Consider the following 18,024-nt stretch of genomic DNA (forward strand, 5'->3'; position numbering starts at 1 on the left):
AGAAAGGGGCTACCTGCCAGGTAATGCAGTCAATCACAAAACATGATCCTTAACAATGAGGGTGGGATTGAATTGTCTCTGTTACCCTATACTGGGAACTTCCTTACTGAATTGGCACCTCCTGTTCTATCTGAACCAAAAGAAAGAAGGAAAAGAAACATGGCAGCAAGACATGATAGAGATTGTGTGATGGAGTTTAAACTGGGACTGGAAACCAGAACTCAAAATCTGGTTTTATTGGCCATATAATTCTGGAGGTATCACTTCTCTTATGTTTCCCTTTCTCATGAGGCAGAAGAGAAAAGTGGGTAAGTGCCCGGGTTCTGAAGTCAGACACATCTGGACTTGAATCTTCTCTCAACCTCTTGCTGTCTGTGTGTCCTCTCTGAGCCTTATTTTCCATATCTGTGAAATAAGAATAATAATATTACCTCATTGTATTAGTCAGAGTTCTCCAGAGAAGCAGAATGAATAGGATGTGTGTGTGTGTGTGTGTGTGTGTGTGTGTGTGTGTAGGGAGAGAGAAAGAGATTGAGAGAGAAAAATTATAAGGAATTAACTCATGTGATTATGGAGGCTGACAAGTCCAAAATCTGCAGGATGGGCTGGCAGGCTGGAGATCCAGCAGAGCCAATGTGCTAGGTTGAGCCTGAAGGCTGTCTGCTGTAGAACTAGGAAAAGCTGATGTTGCAGATGAAGTCTGAAGGCAGGCTGCTGGAGAATTCCCTTTTGCTCAGGGGAGGCAAGTCTCTTTTTCTATTCAGGCCTTAAACTGACTGGATGAGGCCCACCCACACTTATGGAGAACAATCTGTTTTATGAAAAGATCACCAATTTAAATGTTAATCTCACCTAAAATATTCTCACAGAAATATCCAGAATAAAGTTTGACCAAATATTTGGGCTCCCTATGACCAAGCCAAGTTTACACATAAAATTAACCATCACACTCGTGTCATCCTCATTCATTCCTATGAATGAGTACTATTTGTGAAGCACATCTCCCAAGCTCAAACAACAAATAGCCAAGTAGTGTGTCAAATAGTGACAAAGCCAGGAGTCACTGTGGCTCCCTCTGCTCTCAAGACATTTCCAAATTAACTGCTTCTCCTCAATATCTCCTCCATATATATTCAATAGCTTCTTGTTAAGAACTCTAAATATATTCAACCATGTAAATTTATAGTGTATGCTTATTTCCTTTTCTGACAGTTCCACCATGATATCACTACTGAGGTAAATGAAATTGAAAAGCAGTTACCTAATCCCCTGTTATCAAGAATCTTTCTACTTTAATGATTATATTCTCCCATTTATTTCCTCCTTTGAAAGATCCTACTATGGTTCCTAGAATGAGAAAAAGAGAGGAGAGGGTACGTTTAGGTGGAAATAAGGGAGGAAAGAAGGAATCACTTGAAAACATAATAGATATGTATCTAAGATAACCACATCAATAAAACAGGCAGACAAGACCATCAGCTTTCCCTGGCTTAACCCTAAAACCCATAAACCAGTTGTCTGGGGCCCTGGATAACAATTGTAAAAATCTGTTTTGAATACCCAGGCAAATTAACTTGTCTGTAGTTGTAGAAAGAACAGATATTTGTACATCAGAAGAAGAGCTAGCAACAATAACACTCTCTGGTCACTTTGGAAACCATAGCAAGCCTTGTCCTTCACATCCACACAGTGTCCTGCAACTTTGGCCCTGTAGCCCTGCCAGCTTGCTCCAACCCATGAAGGGTGAGAGTAGTGATTGTCCACAGCCCTTCTGATGGCTGTGGTGCTGCTCTCCAGGATTATTAAGGCTGTCATTTTGCAAGCCTCGCATATTACTTCTTCCCTAGCATGAAGCCATTTGAGATCAAACTGCCATCTGTAACTACACTTCCACATTCCTTCTCATCTGAGGAAGAATCTCTAGTCTTGGTGAAATGTATTTATAATCCAGTTTCATTACATAGCTTTCATTGACTCAATACTGGAAGAGACTTCAAAGGTCTATGAGTCCAACTTTCTGCCTAGTGTATATGTATATATGTACACACAATGGAATATTACTCAGCCATAAAAACTATTGAAATTCTGCCATTTTAGCAATGCGGATGGACCTGGAGAATATTATGCTTAGTGAAGTAAGTCAAAGAAAGAAAAATACTGCATGATATCACTTATATGTGGAATCTAAAAAATGAAACAAATGAATGTATGTAGCAAAAGAGAAGCAGACTCCCATATATAGAGAACAAATTAGTGGTTACCAAAGTGGAGAGGGAAGGGGGAGAAGGAGATTAGGGGTATGGAATTAAGAGAGACAAACTACTATGTATAAAATAGATATGCAACAAAGATACATTATATAGCACAGAGAATTATAGCCATTATCTTGTAATAACTTTTAAAGGAGTATAATCTGTAAAAATACTGAATCACTATGCTGTATACCTAAAAGTAATATAATATTATAAATCAACTATACTTCAATTTTTTTTAAAAAAATTACTACAATTTCCCAGTCAGGTTATCATTTAATCCATCTTTCCTATTGCAATCTGGCAAAACCAAGTAGACCATGTCCACTTGAATGTAGTGACTGGATCTGCTGGTCACCTCAAAATGAAAAACTTTAGTGAGAGACTCAAGGGTATAATCAAAAGATTCCCTTCATGCAAATGATGTGATGGTCATTAAAAATTCTAGATTCCCTAGTATTGAAAAGATTGGTAAAAAAAACTTTTGAAACTAAAATCTTGACTTACTCTGAGTTAGGAAATCTGTTAATTATTTAAAAGAAATTAAGTTCTAGATCCATTAGATTTATCTGAATTTTGGAAACAATGAGAATCTAAATGCTTCTTCTTCATACTGGGCTGAGTAAGCATTAAGTAGTAGAGAGCTAAAAGACTGTTTCCTCTCATGTAAACTGGAGAACTTTGACTAAGTCACAATACATCAGAAAGAAACAACCACTAAGCCAGGAGGTAGCAGATACAGGGAAGAGGAAATCATGGGAAACACTCCATCACATCCTTCACAAAGCTAATTCAAAACCATTCTCTAACAAGCTTTGTTTACTAAGGACCCAGAATGACATGTGGGGCACATAATAAAAAAATAAAACTTATTACACAACGAAGTGAAAATAAAGGTTGTCACAATCAAGTTCATTCAAAATAAAACCTTCACTATGCTTTGATCTCAGGATTTAAAAAGTAAAAATCTTCCAGTTACAAATGTTGGGTTTTAATGCTTTTCCCATGATATTAGAAACTTTCTTTTCAGATAATATTTTATGGGCAATATTTTAGACTTGTTTTTATCCACTGTAAAAATCAGGTCCACAAACACTGAACGTTTTCAGCTACCAACTTTGCCAAAAGGCAGTTTTAAAAAGAGATGATCAAGGAAAAATGCTGCTTTTGAATTAATTCTGACTGAAAAAATAAATGAAGCATTGGGCTATATTGAGAAACTGAAGAGAAAGTGGTCACTCTTGTTTTTTTTAACCTCATGTTGAATTCATTGTACTTAGTTCATGATTTTCATCTTTGGTCTGGAGGTGGGATCAAGATGGCAGAATAGGAAGATGCTAAGCTCACCTCCCCTCGTCAAAACTACATATAGAACGACTTTCACTGAAATTCAGCTGAAGACTAGCAAAATGGCTTTTCTAAAATCACAACTGTAAAGAAAAATACACACTGAGTCTGATAGGAAGAGAGGAGAAGTGATCCGGTTGGGACCCATACACCTAGTGGGGGACCCAGAAGAGGAGGCTATATCACAGGCACAGGGATCCTCCCTGGGGATCAGAAGATTTAAACCACATGTTAAACAACCCAGCCTTGGGGTCAGATATCCAGTGGACAAGCCCATTGACCCAGTTTGAAAACCAATGGGGTTTACTGGAGGGCTGTAAGAAACTGAGAATTGCTTGCTCCAAGTCACAGCATGGAGGCAGCAGATTGAAAACTGCCTGGTGCTCTGGCAAGCTTGCCAGGACCACCCCAGCACACCCCCAGCCTGCACCGGGCTTCTGTTCCACACCCTCTTATGCTGGTGCTGCTCCCACTAAGGCAGAGTCTGCATTGCCAACAAGAGTACACACACACAGAAGGAATGGAATCGCTTGGGCCCCAGCCTTGCCTCTGTCCAGGGTGGAGGTAGCCATTGCCAGTGCATGCTTCCATGTGCACACAAGGGATTGAGCAAAACCAGCTTAGTAGTGTGGCTCCAAAGCCTCCAGAGCTGACCAAGCCTCTAACCAAGGTGCTCACGCCAGAAGAAAAAGTGAAACCGGCACAAAAATGTAGCCCCAAGCCCTTGGGCTATAGCCACGCCCCCAACCAAAGTAGAGACTACCATCATGTCCCAGGAAAAACACAAATCCTTGAGTGCTCCAGATCCTTGGGACTTGATCCTGCCCCCAATTCGTCTGTGACTGCCACTGAACATAAGAGAAGTCCTTCTTCATACCTGGCTCTGGCTCCAACCCCTCCAACTCCAGCCTTACTTACACTAAAGTGGAAGCTGCCAGAACACCACATAAGAAGATGTGGCTAATGCTCACTTCAGATCCAACTTTACCACCAAAGCCACTGCACAAACACAGATAGCATGAGGACACTCCAACACAAGGACATGCCTTCAAGAATGGGATAGGTAACTGTTTTACTTACTATCCTAAAGATAGAGAAAGTTAAACAAAGTGAGAAGACAGAGAAATATGTTTCAAAAAAAAAAAAAAAAACAAGAAAGAAAACCCCTAGTGAAACAGAAAGAAGTTACCTGAAAAATAGTCCAAAGCAATAGTAATAAAAATGCTAACTGAATTTGAGAAAAGAGTAGATGAACACAGTAAAAATTTCAACAAAGAACTAGAACACATAAAAAAGAACCAGTCAGAGCTGAAGAATACAATAATTGACATGGAAAGTATACTAAAAGGAATTAACAGCAGATTAGGTGATACAGAAGAATGCATAAGTGATCTGGAAGATAGAATAATAATAATTATTAGCAATAACAACAATGTTCTCACACAACCATCAGAGCAAAAAGAAAAACAAAATTTAAAAAGGATACTTGGGAACTTCCCTGGTGGTGCAGTGTTAAGAATCCATCTGCCAATGCAGGGGACACGGGTTTGAGCCCTGGTCCATGAAGATCCCACATGCCGTGGAGCAACTAAGCCTGTGAACCCCAACTACTGAGCCTGTGCTCTAGAGCCCATTAGCCACAACTACTGAAGCCTGCATGCCTACAGCCCATGCTCCACAACAAGAGAAGCCACCTCAATGAGAAGCCCATGTATGGCAACAAAGAGTAGCTCCCACTCATTGTAACTAGAGAAAGCCTGCATGCAGCAATGCAGACCCAACACAGCCAAAAAGAAATTAATTAATTTAAAATAATTATTAATTAATTTTAATTAATTTAAAAAATGATATTTGAAGGAACCTCAGGAACAAAAACAAGCATAGTAACATTTGCATTACAAAGTTCCCAGAAGGAACTTTGTAAAAGAAAGGGGTAGAAAAAGTATTTGATGAAATTATGGTTGAGAACTTCCCTAACCTGAAGAAGGAAAGAGACATCCAGGTATAGGAAGCACAGAGCGTCCCAACCAAGATGAACCCAAAGAGTTTCACACCAAAACATATCATAATTAAAATAGCAAAAGTTAAAGAGGGAATTTCAAAGGCAGCAATAGAAAAACAGAGTCACATACAAGGGAACTCCCATAAGGTTATCAGCTAATTTTTCAGCAGAAACTTCATAGGCCACAAGGGAGAAGCATGATATGTTTAAGTGCTGAAAGGAAAAGACTTACAACTTAGGATACTCTACCAGTAAGGTTATCATTCAAAGTTGAAGGAGAGGTAAAGAGCTTTTTATATAAGCAAAAACTAAGAGTTCATCAATACTATACTGATCTTATAGGACATGTGAGAAGATCTTCTTTAGGTGAAAAAGAAAAGACTACAACAATAAATAAGAGATTATAGAAAGAGAAAAATTCCACTGAAAAAGACAAATATAAAGACTGTACATCAACTACTTAAAGAACCTACTACAAAGTTCAAAAGACAAAAATTGTAAAATCAATTATAACTACAATAAACAGAAAAAGAATAGACACAGTGTAAACTATGACATCAATAACACAAAACATGGGAGGGGGAGTAAAGATGTAGATCTTTTAGAAGTGTTTGAACTTAAATGACTGTCACTTTAAAACAAGTAAACATAATTATAGATCAACATATATGAACTCCATGACAAACACAAATCAAAAACCTACAATAATAGATACAAAAAAACTAGAGAGAAAGGCACAAAAACATAACATTAAGAAAATCATTGAACCACAACGGAAGAGACAAAAAGAAGGAGAAGAGAGAAGAACTACAAAAATAACCTTAAGCAAGCAACAAAATGGCAGCAAGTACATACATATAAATACTCACTTCAAATGTCAATGGAATAAATGCTTCAATCAAAAGATACAGGGGGGCTTCCCTGATGGCACAGTGGTTAAGAATCCACCTGTCAATGCAGGGGACATAGGTTCGAGCCCTGGCCCGGGAAGATCCCACATGCCATGGAACAACTAAGCCTGTGCACCACAACTACTGAGCCTGTGCTCTAAAACCCACAAGCCACAACTAGTGAGCCCATGTGCCACAACTACTGAGGTCCTTTTGCCCACAGCCTGTGCTCTGCAACAAGAGAAGTCATGAAAATGAGAAGCCTGCGCACCGCGATGAAGAGTAGCCCCTACTCAACACAGCTAGAGAAAACCCGTGCACAGCAATGAGGACCCAACACAGCCATAAATAAATAAATAACTTTATTTATTTAAAAAAGATATAGGGTGGCTGATTAGATTAAAAATACCCATCTATAGGCTACCTATAAGAGACTAACTTCAGAGCTAAAGACACACAGACTGAAAGTGAAGAGATGGAAAAAGATATAACATTCAAACGGAAACAAAATGAAAACTAGGGTAGGAATACTCATATCAGACAAAAGAGAATTTAAAACAAAGTCTATAATAAAATATTTTTAAAAGGCATTATATGATCTTAAAAGGTTCAACACAAGAAGAGGATATAAAGTTCATAAACATATATGAACCTAACATAGGAGCTCCTAAATATACATAGCAAATATTAACAGACATAAAGGGGGAAATTGACAATAATAAAATAATAGAAGACTTTAATACCCCACTTACATCAATGGACACATCAACCAGATGAAATCAATAAGGCAATAGTGCCTTAAATAATACAATAGACCAGTTGGACTGAAAAGATATCTCCAGGACATTCCATCCAAGAACAGCAGAATACAAAATTTTTCAAGTGCACATGAAACGTTTTCCAGGATAGATCACATGCTAGGCCACAAAACAATTCTCGTATAATTTAAGAGGATAGAAGTTATTTCAAGCATCTTTTCCAATCACTGTAGTATGAAAGTAGAAATCAATTACAAGAAGAAAAGTGGGAAAAGGAGAAACACGTGGAGACTAAACAATATGCTACCAAAAAACCAATGGGTCAATGAAGAAATCAAACAGAAAATCAGAAAATAACCTGAGACAAATGACTATGGAATCACAACTCTTCAAAATCTATGAGATGCAGCAAAAGCAGTTTTAGAGGGAAGCTTATAGGGATACAGGATTTCCTTAAGAAACAAGAAAAATCTCAAATAAACAACCTAACATACCATCTGAAGGAATTTGAAAAAGAACAATCAAAGCACAAAGTCAGCAGAAGGAAGGAAATAGTAAATATCAGATAGGAAATATATAAAATGAGGAAAAAAACAATAGAAAAGATGAATAAAACCAAGAGTTTTTTTGAAAAGGTAAAAAACAAAATTGATAACCTTTAGCCAGGTTCATTAAGAAGAAAAGGGAGAGGACTCAAATAAACAAAATTAGAAATGAGAGAGGAGAAATAAAAAGCAATACCAAGAAATACAAAAAAAATCATAAGAGAAAACTATGAACAGTGATATACCAACAAATTGGACAGACTAGAAGAAATGAACAAATTTCTAGAAACATACAACCTGCCAAGACTGAATCAAGAAGAAATAAATCATCTGAACAGACCTGACATTAGCAGTGAAATAGAATTTGTAATTTAAAAACTCCCAGCAAATAAAATTCCAGGGCTGGATAGCTTCACAGGAGAATTCTACCAAGCACATACAAAAGAGCTAATACCTATATTTCTCAAACTATTCCCCCAAATTGAAGAGGATGGATCACTCCAATATTTATTCTATGAGGCCACCATCATCCTGATACCAAAACCAGATGAGACATTACAAAGAAGAAAATTACTTCTGTTTAACATAGTATTGGAGTCCTAGCCACAGCCATCAGACAAGAAAAAGAAACAAAAAGTAGCCAAATTGGAAGGGAAGTAACACTGTCACTCTTTCCAGATACATGATACTATATATAGAAAAATCCTAAAGTCTCCACCAAAAATCTACTACAACTAAGAAATTAATTCAGTAAAGAGACCTACTTCAGACCTAGGGACACATACAGACTGAAAGTGAGGGGATGGAAAAAGATATTCTATGCAAATGGAAATCACAAGAAAGCTGGAGTAGCAACATTGTATCAGATAAAGTAGACTTGAAAATACAGACTGTTACAAGAAATAAGGAAGGACACTACATAATGATCAAGGGATGAATCCAAGAAGAAGATACAACAATTATAAATGTTTATACACCAAACAGAGGAGCACCTCAATACATAAGGCAAATGTTAAAAACTATGAAAGGGGAAATTGAAAGTAACACAATAATAGCAGGGAACTTTAACACCCCACTTACACCAATGAACAGATCATCCAAATAGAAAATAAATAATGAAACACAAGGTTTAAATGACACAAGAGACCAGAGAGATTTAATTGATATTTATAGAACATTCCACCCGAAAGTGGCAGAATACACTTTCTTCTCAAGTGCACATGGGACATTCTCCAGGATAGATCACATTGTGGGTCACAAATCAAACCTCACTAAATTTAAGAAAATTGAAATTGAATGAAGCATCTTTTCTGACCACAACACTATGATATTGGAAGTCATTTACAGGAAAAAGACTGTAAAAAACACAAATACATGGAGACTAAACAGTGTGTTACTAAATAACCAAGAGATCACTGAAGAAATCAAAGAAAATTTAAAAAATACATAGAAACAAATGACAATGAAAACACAATGACCCAAAACCTATGGGATGCAGCAAAACAGTTCTAAGAGGGAAGTTTATAACACTTCAGTCTCACCTCAAGAAACAAGAAAAATCTCAAATAAATGATCTAACCCTACACCTAAAGCAACTAGAGAGAGAAGAACAAAGAAAACCCAAAGTCAGTAGAAGGAAAGAAGTCATAAAGATCAAAGAAGAAATAAATGAAATAGAAATGAGGAAAACAATAGCAAAGATCAATAAAACTAAAAGCTGATTCTTTGAGAAGATAAACAAAAATATACAATGTTCTTGGATTGGAAGAATCGATATTGTTAAAATGACTATATTATTCAAAGCAATTTACATATTCAGTGCAATCCCTATCAAATTACCAATAACATTCTTCACAGAATTAACAACAATTTTACAATTCTTATGGAAACACAAAAGACCCCGAATAGCCAAAGCAATCTTGAGAAAGAAAAACAGAGCTGGAGAAATCAGGCTCCCCAACTTCAAACTACACTATAAAGCTACAGTAATCAAGACAGGATGGTACTGGCACAGAAACAGAAATATAGATCAGGATAGAAATGGTACAGGATAGAAAGCCCAGAGATAAGCCCACACACATATAGTCACCTAATTTACAACAAAGGAGGCAAGAACATACAATGGAGAAAAGACAGCCTCTTCAATAAGTGGTGCTGGGAAAACTGGACAGCTACATGTAAAAGAATGAAATTAGAACACTCCCTAACACCATACACAAAAATAAACTCTAAATGGATTAAAGACCTAAATGTAAGACCAGACACTATAAAACTCTTAGAGGAAAACATAGGAAAAACACTCTTTGACACAAACCACAGCAAGATCTTTTTTCACCCACCTCCTAGAATAACAAAAACAAAAATAAATGAATGGGACCTAATTAAACCTAAAAGCTTTTGCACAGCAAAGGAAACCATAAGCCAGACAAAAGACAACTCTCAGAATGGGAGAAAATATTTGCAAACAAATCAACGGACAAAGGATTAATCTCCAAAATACACAAAGAGCTCATGGAGCTCAATATAAAAAAGACCAAACAACCCAATTAAAAAATAGGCAGAAGACCTAAATAGACATTTTACCAAAGATGGCCAAGAAGTACATGAAAAGTTGCTCAACTTCACTAATTATTAGAGAAATACAAATCAAAACTACAATGAGGTATCACCTCACACTTGTCAGAATGGCCATTATCAAAAAAATCTAGAAACAATAAATGTTGGAAAGGGTCTGGTGAAAAGGAAACCCTCCTGCACCATTGGTGGGAATGTGAATTGATACAGCCACTATGGAGAACACTATGGAGGTTCCTTAAAAAACTAAAAATAGTACTACCATATGACCCAGCAATCCCACTACTAGGCATAAACCCTGAGAAAACCATAATTCAAAAAGAGTCACGTATCACAGTGTTCATTGCAGCACTATTTACAATAGCCAGGACATGGAAGCAACCTAAATGTCCATCGACAGATGCATGGATAAAGAAGATGTGGCACATATATACAATGGAATATTACTCAGCCAAAAAAAGAAACGAAATTGAGTTATTTGTAGTGAGGTGCATGGACCTAGAGTCTGTCATACAGAGTGAAGTAAGTCAGAAAGGAAAAACAAATACCGTATGCTAACACATATATATGGAATCTAAAAAAAAAAGATGGTACTGATGAACCTAGTGGCAGGACAGGAATAAATATAGAGAATGGACCTGAGGATATGGTGGGGGAGGGGGAAGCTGGGGCGAAGTGAGAGTAACTTCAACATATATACACTACCAAATGTAAAATAGCTATTGGGAAGCAGCAGCATAGCACAGGGAAATCAGCTCGGTGCTTTGCAATGATCTAGAGGTGTGGGATAAGGAGGTTGGGAGGGAGGCTCAAGAGTGAGGGGATATGGAGATATATGTATGCATATGGCTGATTCACTTTGTTGTACAGCAGAAATTAACACAGTATTGTGAAACAATTATACTCCAATAAAGGTGTATTTTTTTAAAAAGGGACAGAAGACCTGAATAGATGTTTTTCCAAAGAAGACATGCAGATGGCCAACAGGCATAAAAAAAATGCTCAGTATTGTTAATCATCAGAGAAATGAAAATCAAAACCACAATCACACCTGTCAGAATGGCTATCATCAAAAAGACCACAAGCAATAAATGTTGGTGAGGACGTGTAGAAAAGGGATCCTTAGTACACCATTGGTGGAAATGTAATTTGGTGCAGTCACTATGGAAAACAATATGTCAGTTCTTCAAAAAAACTAAAAATAGAACTACATATGATCCAGTAATTCCACTTCTGGGTGTATATCCTAAAAAAAAAAAAAACAAAAAGAAACACTAATTGGAAAAGATACATGCACCCCAATGTTCATAGCAGCATAATTTACAATATCCAAGACATGGAAATAATCTACGAATTGCCAAAGAAGGTGTGATATATATATATATATATATGATACATATATATAGTCCACTGAGTAACAGTCTATTCCTCAGTGGACTATTACTCAGTCATAAGAAAAGAATGAAACTTTGCCATTTGTAACAACATGGATGGACCTGGAGGGTACTAAACTTAGTGGAATAAGTCAGACAGAGAAAGACAAATATTGTATCTTATCACTTATATGTGGAATCTAAAAATGAAATGAATGAATATGACAAAACAGAAACAGATTCACATATAGAGAACAAACTAGTGGTTACCAAAGGGGAGAGGGAAGGGGGTATGAGATTAAGAGACACAAACTACTGTGTATAAAATAAATAAGCAACGAGTGTATACTGTACAGCACAGGGAAATATAGTCATTACTTTATAATAACTTTAAATGGAGTATAATCTATAAAAATATTGAATCACAATGTTGTACACCTGAAACTAATATTGTAAATCAATTCTACCTCAATTAAAAAATGTCTCATGGAGGGGAGTGGTGTGATCATACTTGTGTTTAAGTTCACCTTGACTAGTGTGAAAGGAAAGGAGGGTTTCCCATTAAGAGGCAATTGTGATGATCCATGTAAGAGAGTCTAGTAGCCTGAAGGAGAGTCTACCAGGCTGTGGTGATGAGGTGACATGGCCAGACTTGAGACATATATATGAGAGAAACCTGACAGAATGGGAGAATATTTGATGTCTTCTTATGGGAGAAAGAGAAGGAAGGCACCAAAATTAGCATGGCACCATTCACTAAGAAGGAATAGAGGAGGGCTCATAGGTTAATCACTTCTGTGTTGAGCCAGTTTGATGTTGAGAGTAGCTGAGGAAAAGTTTAGTAAGAAGGTAAGTATGTGACTCCTGAGGTTGAGAATATCTTGGCTGGAAACAAAGACATGAGGCCCATAAGCTGATGGTAACTTCAGCAGTGAAAAAGTAGGAAGTCATTTATGGTATTACCTAAGAATTTAAAAAGTCAAGAGCCAAAGGCAATAAAATAAATCTTTAAGGGATGTTCAGATAAAGAGGAGCTTATAAGAGGCTGGCCACACAGGGAGAGAGGTGGGAAAACAGAACATCAGTGAAGAAGGGGAGGGAAAAAGTATCAAGTCCCACTGGAAAACATATATTCAGGATTCAGAATTGATAGTTAATTCAAGAACAGAAGGTCATTGGTGACTGCAGCTGGAGCAGTTTCAGTAAAGTCACATAGGTGGGATTCATATTACATTCATTTGAAGAGTGAATACAGGATGAGGAAGCAGAAATAAACTTTTCTTTCAAGAAGTTTCCTGTAAAACAAAAGAAGGAGTAACTAAGGCAGACTTGAGTTTGAAGAGTTTCTTTTTGAAATATAAATATTGAGCATGTTCACAAGTTAACAGGAAGGAGCCAGTAAAAAGGAAAATGTTGGATTTACAAGAAAAAAAGGAGACAATCAATTGACCAAATTCCTAAGAAGACAAAGCCAGATGGGACCCAAAGTGCAGAAGGAAGGATGAACGTGGACCAGGAGATGGGATATGTTCTTCCGTATAGAAGGAAGAACAGAGAACCAATAAGGGAAGGAAATGAATCTGTGGTTTGGGTGATAGGGGATTGAGGACATCTGATGGCTCCTCTTTAAAAAAATGGAGGCAAGCCCATCAGCTAAGAGGAGTGGGATGAGGAGACTGAAGCTAGTGGAGAAGGCCTGAAATGGTCTCTGTGGAAAAGGAGCAAGAACTGATTAGAGAAACACAGAAGGGGCCACGCTGACAGCCTAACTGAAGTTAGGACCATGATTATGAAGAGACACAGAACCTTAAGCTGCAGGATTTTCTGCAGTGGCCCTCACCAGCCTGGGTGCACATGTGAGAAAACATACAAAGTATGGCTGGTGCCTTCTTTAGATTTTCTACTCTTTGGTCAGTGTGATAATTTGTCTTTTCCTAAAAACGTAACCATCCATTTCAAGCATATTTTAAAACTTAATTAGCATTAACTTAATTAGCATTGTCTACCTAAGGAGACAAAAGACATTTACTCTGAAAACTATGAAAGGCTGATGAAAAAAATCAAAGATGACACAAACAGATGGAAAGATATACCATGTTCCTGGACTGGAAGAATCAATATTGTCAAAATGACTATACTACTCAAGGCAATCTACAGAATCAATTCAATTCCTATCAAATTACCAATGGCATTTTTCACAGAACTAGAAAAAAAACTCTTAAAATTTGTATGGTGACACAAAAGATCCTGAATAACCAAGCAATCTTGAGAAAGAAAAATGGAGCTGGAGGAAACAGGCTCCCTGACATCAGACTATACTACAAAGCTACAGTAATCAAAACAGTATGGTAGATCAATGGAACAGTATAGAAAGCCCAGAAATAAACCCACACACCTATGATCAATTAACCTATGACAAAGAGGGCAAGACTATACAATAAAGGAAAGACAGTCTCTCCAATAAATGATGCTGGGAAAACTGGACAGCTATATGTAAAAGAATGAAATTAGAACATTCTTTAACACCATACACAAAAATAAACTCAAAATGGATTAGAAACCTAAGTGTAAGACTGGATACTATAAAACTCTAAGATGAAAACATAGGCCGAAAACTCTCTGACATAAATTGCAGCAATATCTTTTCCAAGCCTTCTCCTAGAGTAATGGAAATAAAAACAAAAATAAACAAATGAGACCTAATTAAACTCAGAACCTTTTGCACAGCGAAGGAAACCATAAACAAAATGAAAAGACAACCCACAAAATGGGAGAAAATATTTGCAAATGATGCAACTGACAAGGGATTAGTCTCCAAAATTTACAAACACCTCATGCGGCTCAATATAGGGAAAAAAAAATCAAAAAATGGGCAGAAGACCTAAATAGACATTTTACCAAAGAAGACATACAGATGGCTACGAGGCACATGAAAAGATGCTCAACATTGCTAATTATTAGAGAAATGCAAATCAAAACTACAATGAGATATCACCTCACACCTGTCAGAATGGTCATCATCAAAAAGTCTACAAACAATAAATGTTGGGAAGGGTGTGGTGAAAAGGAAACCCTCCTACACTGTTAGTGGGAAAGTAAATTGATACAACCACTATGGAGAACAGTATGGAGGTTCCTTAAAAAACTAAAAATAGTACTACCATATGACCCAGCAATCCCACTACTGGGCATATACCCTGAGAAAACCATAATTCAAAATGAGACATGTACCACAGTGTTCATTACAGCACTATTTACAATAGCCAGGACATAGAAGCAACCTAAATGTCCATCAACAGGTGAATGGGTAAAGAAGATGTTGTGTTTATATATACAATGGAATACTACTCAGCCATAAAAACAAGTGAAATTTTGCTATTTGCAGCAATGTGAATGGACCTGGAGATTATCATACTAAGTGAAGTAAGTCAGAAGTCAGAGAAAGACATATCATATCGCTTATATTAGGAATCTTAAAAAAATGATACAAATGAACTTATCTACAAAACAGAAACAGACTCATAGACTTAGAGAATAAACTTATGGTTACCAGGAGGGAAAGGTCGGGTGGGGGGGCAGTACATTGGCAGTTTGGGATTGACATATACACACTGCTATGTTTAAAATAGATAACAGGAAAGGACATACTGTATAGCACAGGGAACTCTGCTCAATATTCTGTAAAAACCCAAATGGGAAAAGAACTTGGAAAAGAATAGTTATACATGTAGATGTATAACTGAATCACTTTGCTATACACCTGAAACTAACACATTGTTAATCATTATATCAATTTTATATGCTCCAATATAAAATAAAATTAAGAAAAAAAAATTTGATTGTATTTAGGGCCTACCCACATATTCAAGTATAATCTCCCCATTTCAAGAGCCTTAACTTGATCACATCTGCAAAGTCTCTTTTACTATATAACATATGCAAGTTCCAGGCACTTGGAACTAGACATTTTGGGGCTACCATTCAGATCCACATCCTGTGTTCTGTGTTGGAACTGCCAATCCTCCACAGCACTCAAGCCTGTCTGGAAATACTACAGGCAATAGGAAACAACTACTAATGGCAATACTCCTCTCTCTGAAGTCCATGTCTCGGGTGTAATTGCAGTCCACTCAGATGAGGATGTATGTTCTAAGAAGGGAGATTAGGTATGAAGCTTGAATCCCATGCATTCAATTTGAGGTGGTTACAGAAATTATGATGTATAATTTTGCAGGTAGGCGAGTGAGCTTGAGAGACTTGGACACAAGAATAAAATAGTTCACTATGTCCAGTAGAGAAAACTACACCCAAATCTCTACTCCCAGTTATGGTTTATCTGTGCCATACTTACGGAGGCTTTGCCATTATCATCTCAAACATGCTTAAGAGATTCATTAACTTTTTTTTTTTTTTGGCCATGCTGTGCAGATTGTAGGATCTCAGTTCCCCCACCAGGATTGAACCCAGGCCACAGTAGTGAAAGCCTGGAATCTTAACCAGTAGACCACCAGGAACTCCCAAGATTCATTAACTTTAACAGAAAGATTTTTATACTTCTACATTTCATCCCTATTTGACTTTCCCTTATGAAACTAGCAATTTTCTGTGACAAAGAAGATCCCTGACCAGTATTAGCACAGGGTGCCTCTAAACCAACTTCAGTTTCTCTTTCATGTCACAGTGCCCTTAAAGTTATCCAGTTCAGTTCTGTCCCTGTTCATCAAGGGGCATTATGACAGTGCAGTGTAAATTCAAAGCATTAGAAAAAATTCATTCTGGCCTACGAAGGACAAGAAATGAAAATTATTTTGATTTAGGAACGCTGACATCATTCTATAAAACTATCTGCTTTCTGTTGAATGGTTTATGTAGCATGCAGGACTGGAGAATTACCAGAACCGGGATTTCTTCCCAATGTTCCCATTCTTAGACACAGAGGACCCCAACATCTTGAGTTTATATCCAATAATTAAAGAACATTATAATCGAGAAAGTCACTTTCACATCTCAATATATTGCTTTTCAAAAATTATGAATGACATATGTTTATGTTTCATATAAATATAAATGTATAAGCATGTATTTTCAGACACATGAGAGTCAAAGGAGCCAGGAAACCTGGGTTCTAGGCTGATTCTAGCCTGGCCCTATCACTAGATTTGTCATTTGACAAACATATTTTCCCCATCAGGACCTCACTTTCTGCTGCTGAAAAATGAGTGAGTTGCACTAAATGATTTCAATGGCTTTCTCTCATAGTCCACTATTGTGTGATTTTACCCACAAGTCAAAAGGCATTAGATTAAGGACAATTATTTGAGCCTATAAAATTTTTAGCTGGGTTTATCATAGAAAAAGTGTCTATCACTCAGCTACATCTACGTAAACACCTGAGTCATATATTCTATTTACATTAGTCAAGTTGAGCAAAGTAAACATCTGGTGTCTCTGCAGCAATAGCCAAAGCATATTCCTCTTTTACAAGCCCTTTTATATTGAAAGTCTCTTAAGTCTTTGCTACCTATCTTTGGTAGGTTTGCTACCCAGAGTATTTGGGAGAGGTCACACCATTTTGGAAATGATTAAGACAATACAACATAACTGTTAAAATAAAGGCAATGTTGTTTTGATAGAAAGGAATTCCACCTCATTAGAATTTTAAAAGTTATCTTGAAGACCATGGCAAACAGGTACACATAATATATTTAGCCTCGAAAAATGTGTTACAGGATTTCACCAAAAAGGACTATTGAAACATTTAAATTATTATAGAGCTTGCAAGTTAAGTCAAGGATAAGGAAATGGCTAAAATCAGAGGTTGGAAACTGCAGGTCTGATCTGCCTGCAGATATTTTAGTCTGGTTCACACAGAATCCTAAAGATTCAAAAATTTATTTAAAAAAATTGAATTTGGGTTGGTCTTGAAAAATAGGAAGTTCAGGCCTAGCTGGCCCACTTTCTGCAGTCCCCCTGACTCCCTGTCACCCCACCCTGTGCATTTCTTTCATTCACATTACTTCCTGCCTCTGTAGGAATTCAAGTTCACTCCCCATGTCTTGAACAAATGAATAAGGCATAAAAAATAAACACAATATTATGAACATGGTCTGGAGGAGAGAACACAGGAATTTCTCCTCTTTCATCATTTACGGGTAGATTTTTAAATTAGAGAAATGACAAATTGACAGGGACAAATGCAGCAAGACCTCTGGATTGCTTTGGCTATTTATGGTCTTTTGTGGTTCCATACAAGTTTAGGGTTGTTTTTTCTATCTTTGAAAAA

At 37.0% G+C, this 18,024-nt stretch overlaps 1 protein-coding gene across 1 annotated transcript in view; it reads right to left on the minus strand.

Moving 5' to 3' along the window:
- Window positions 1–304: 304 nt before the first annotated feature.
- The window catches only part of PSD3 (pleckstrin and Sec7 domain containing 3), a 669,219-nt gene continuing 651,499 nt past the window's right edge, over window positions 305–18,024 (minus strand). The window contains exon 17 of the mRNA XM_079909126.1: window positions 305–405. Within this exon, the coding sequence (XP_079765252.1) occupies window positions 358–405 (48 nt within the window). The 3' untranslated portion in view covers window positions 305–357. The remainder of the gene's footprint in view (window positions 406–18,024) is intronic.

This window comes from Stenella coeruleoalba, assembly GCF_951394435.1.
Source record: "Stenella coeruleoalba genome assembly, chromosome: 21".
Lineage (NCBI taxonomy): Eukaryota > Metazoa > Chordata > Mammalia > Artiodactyla > Delphinidae > Stenella > Stenella coeruleoalba.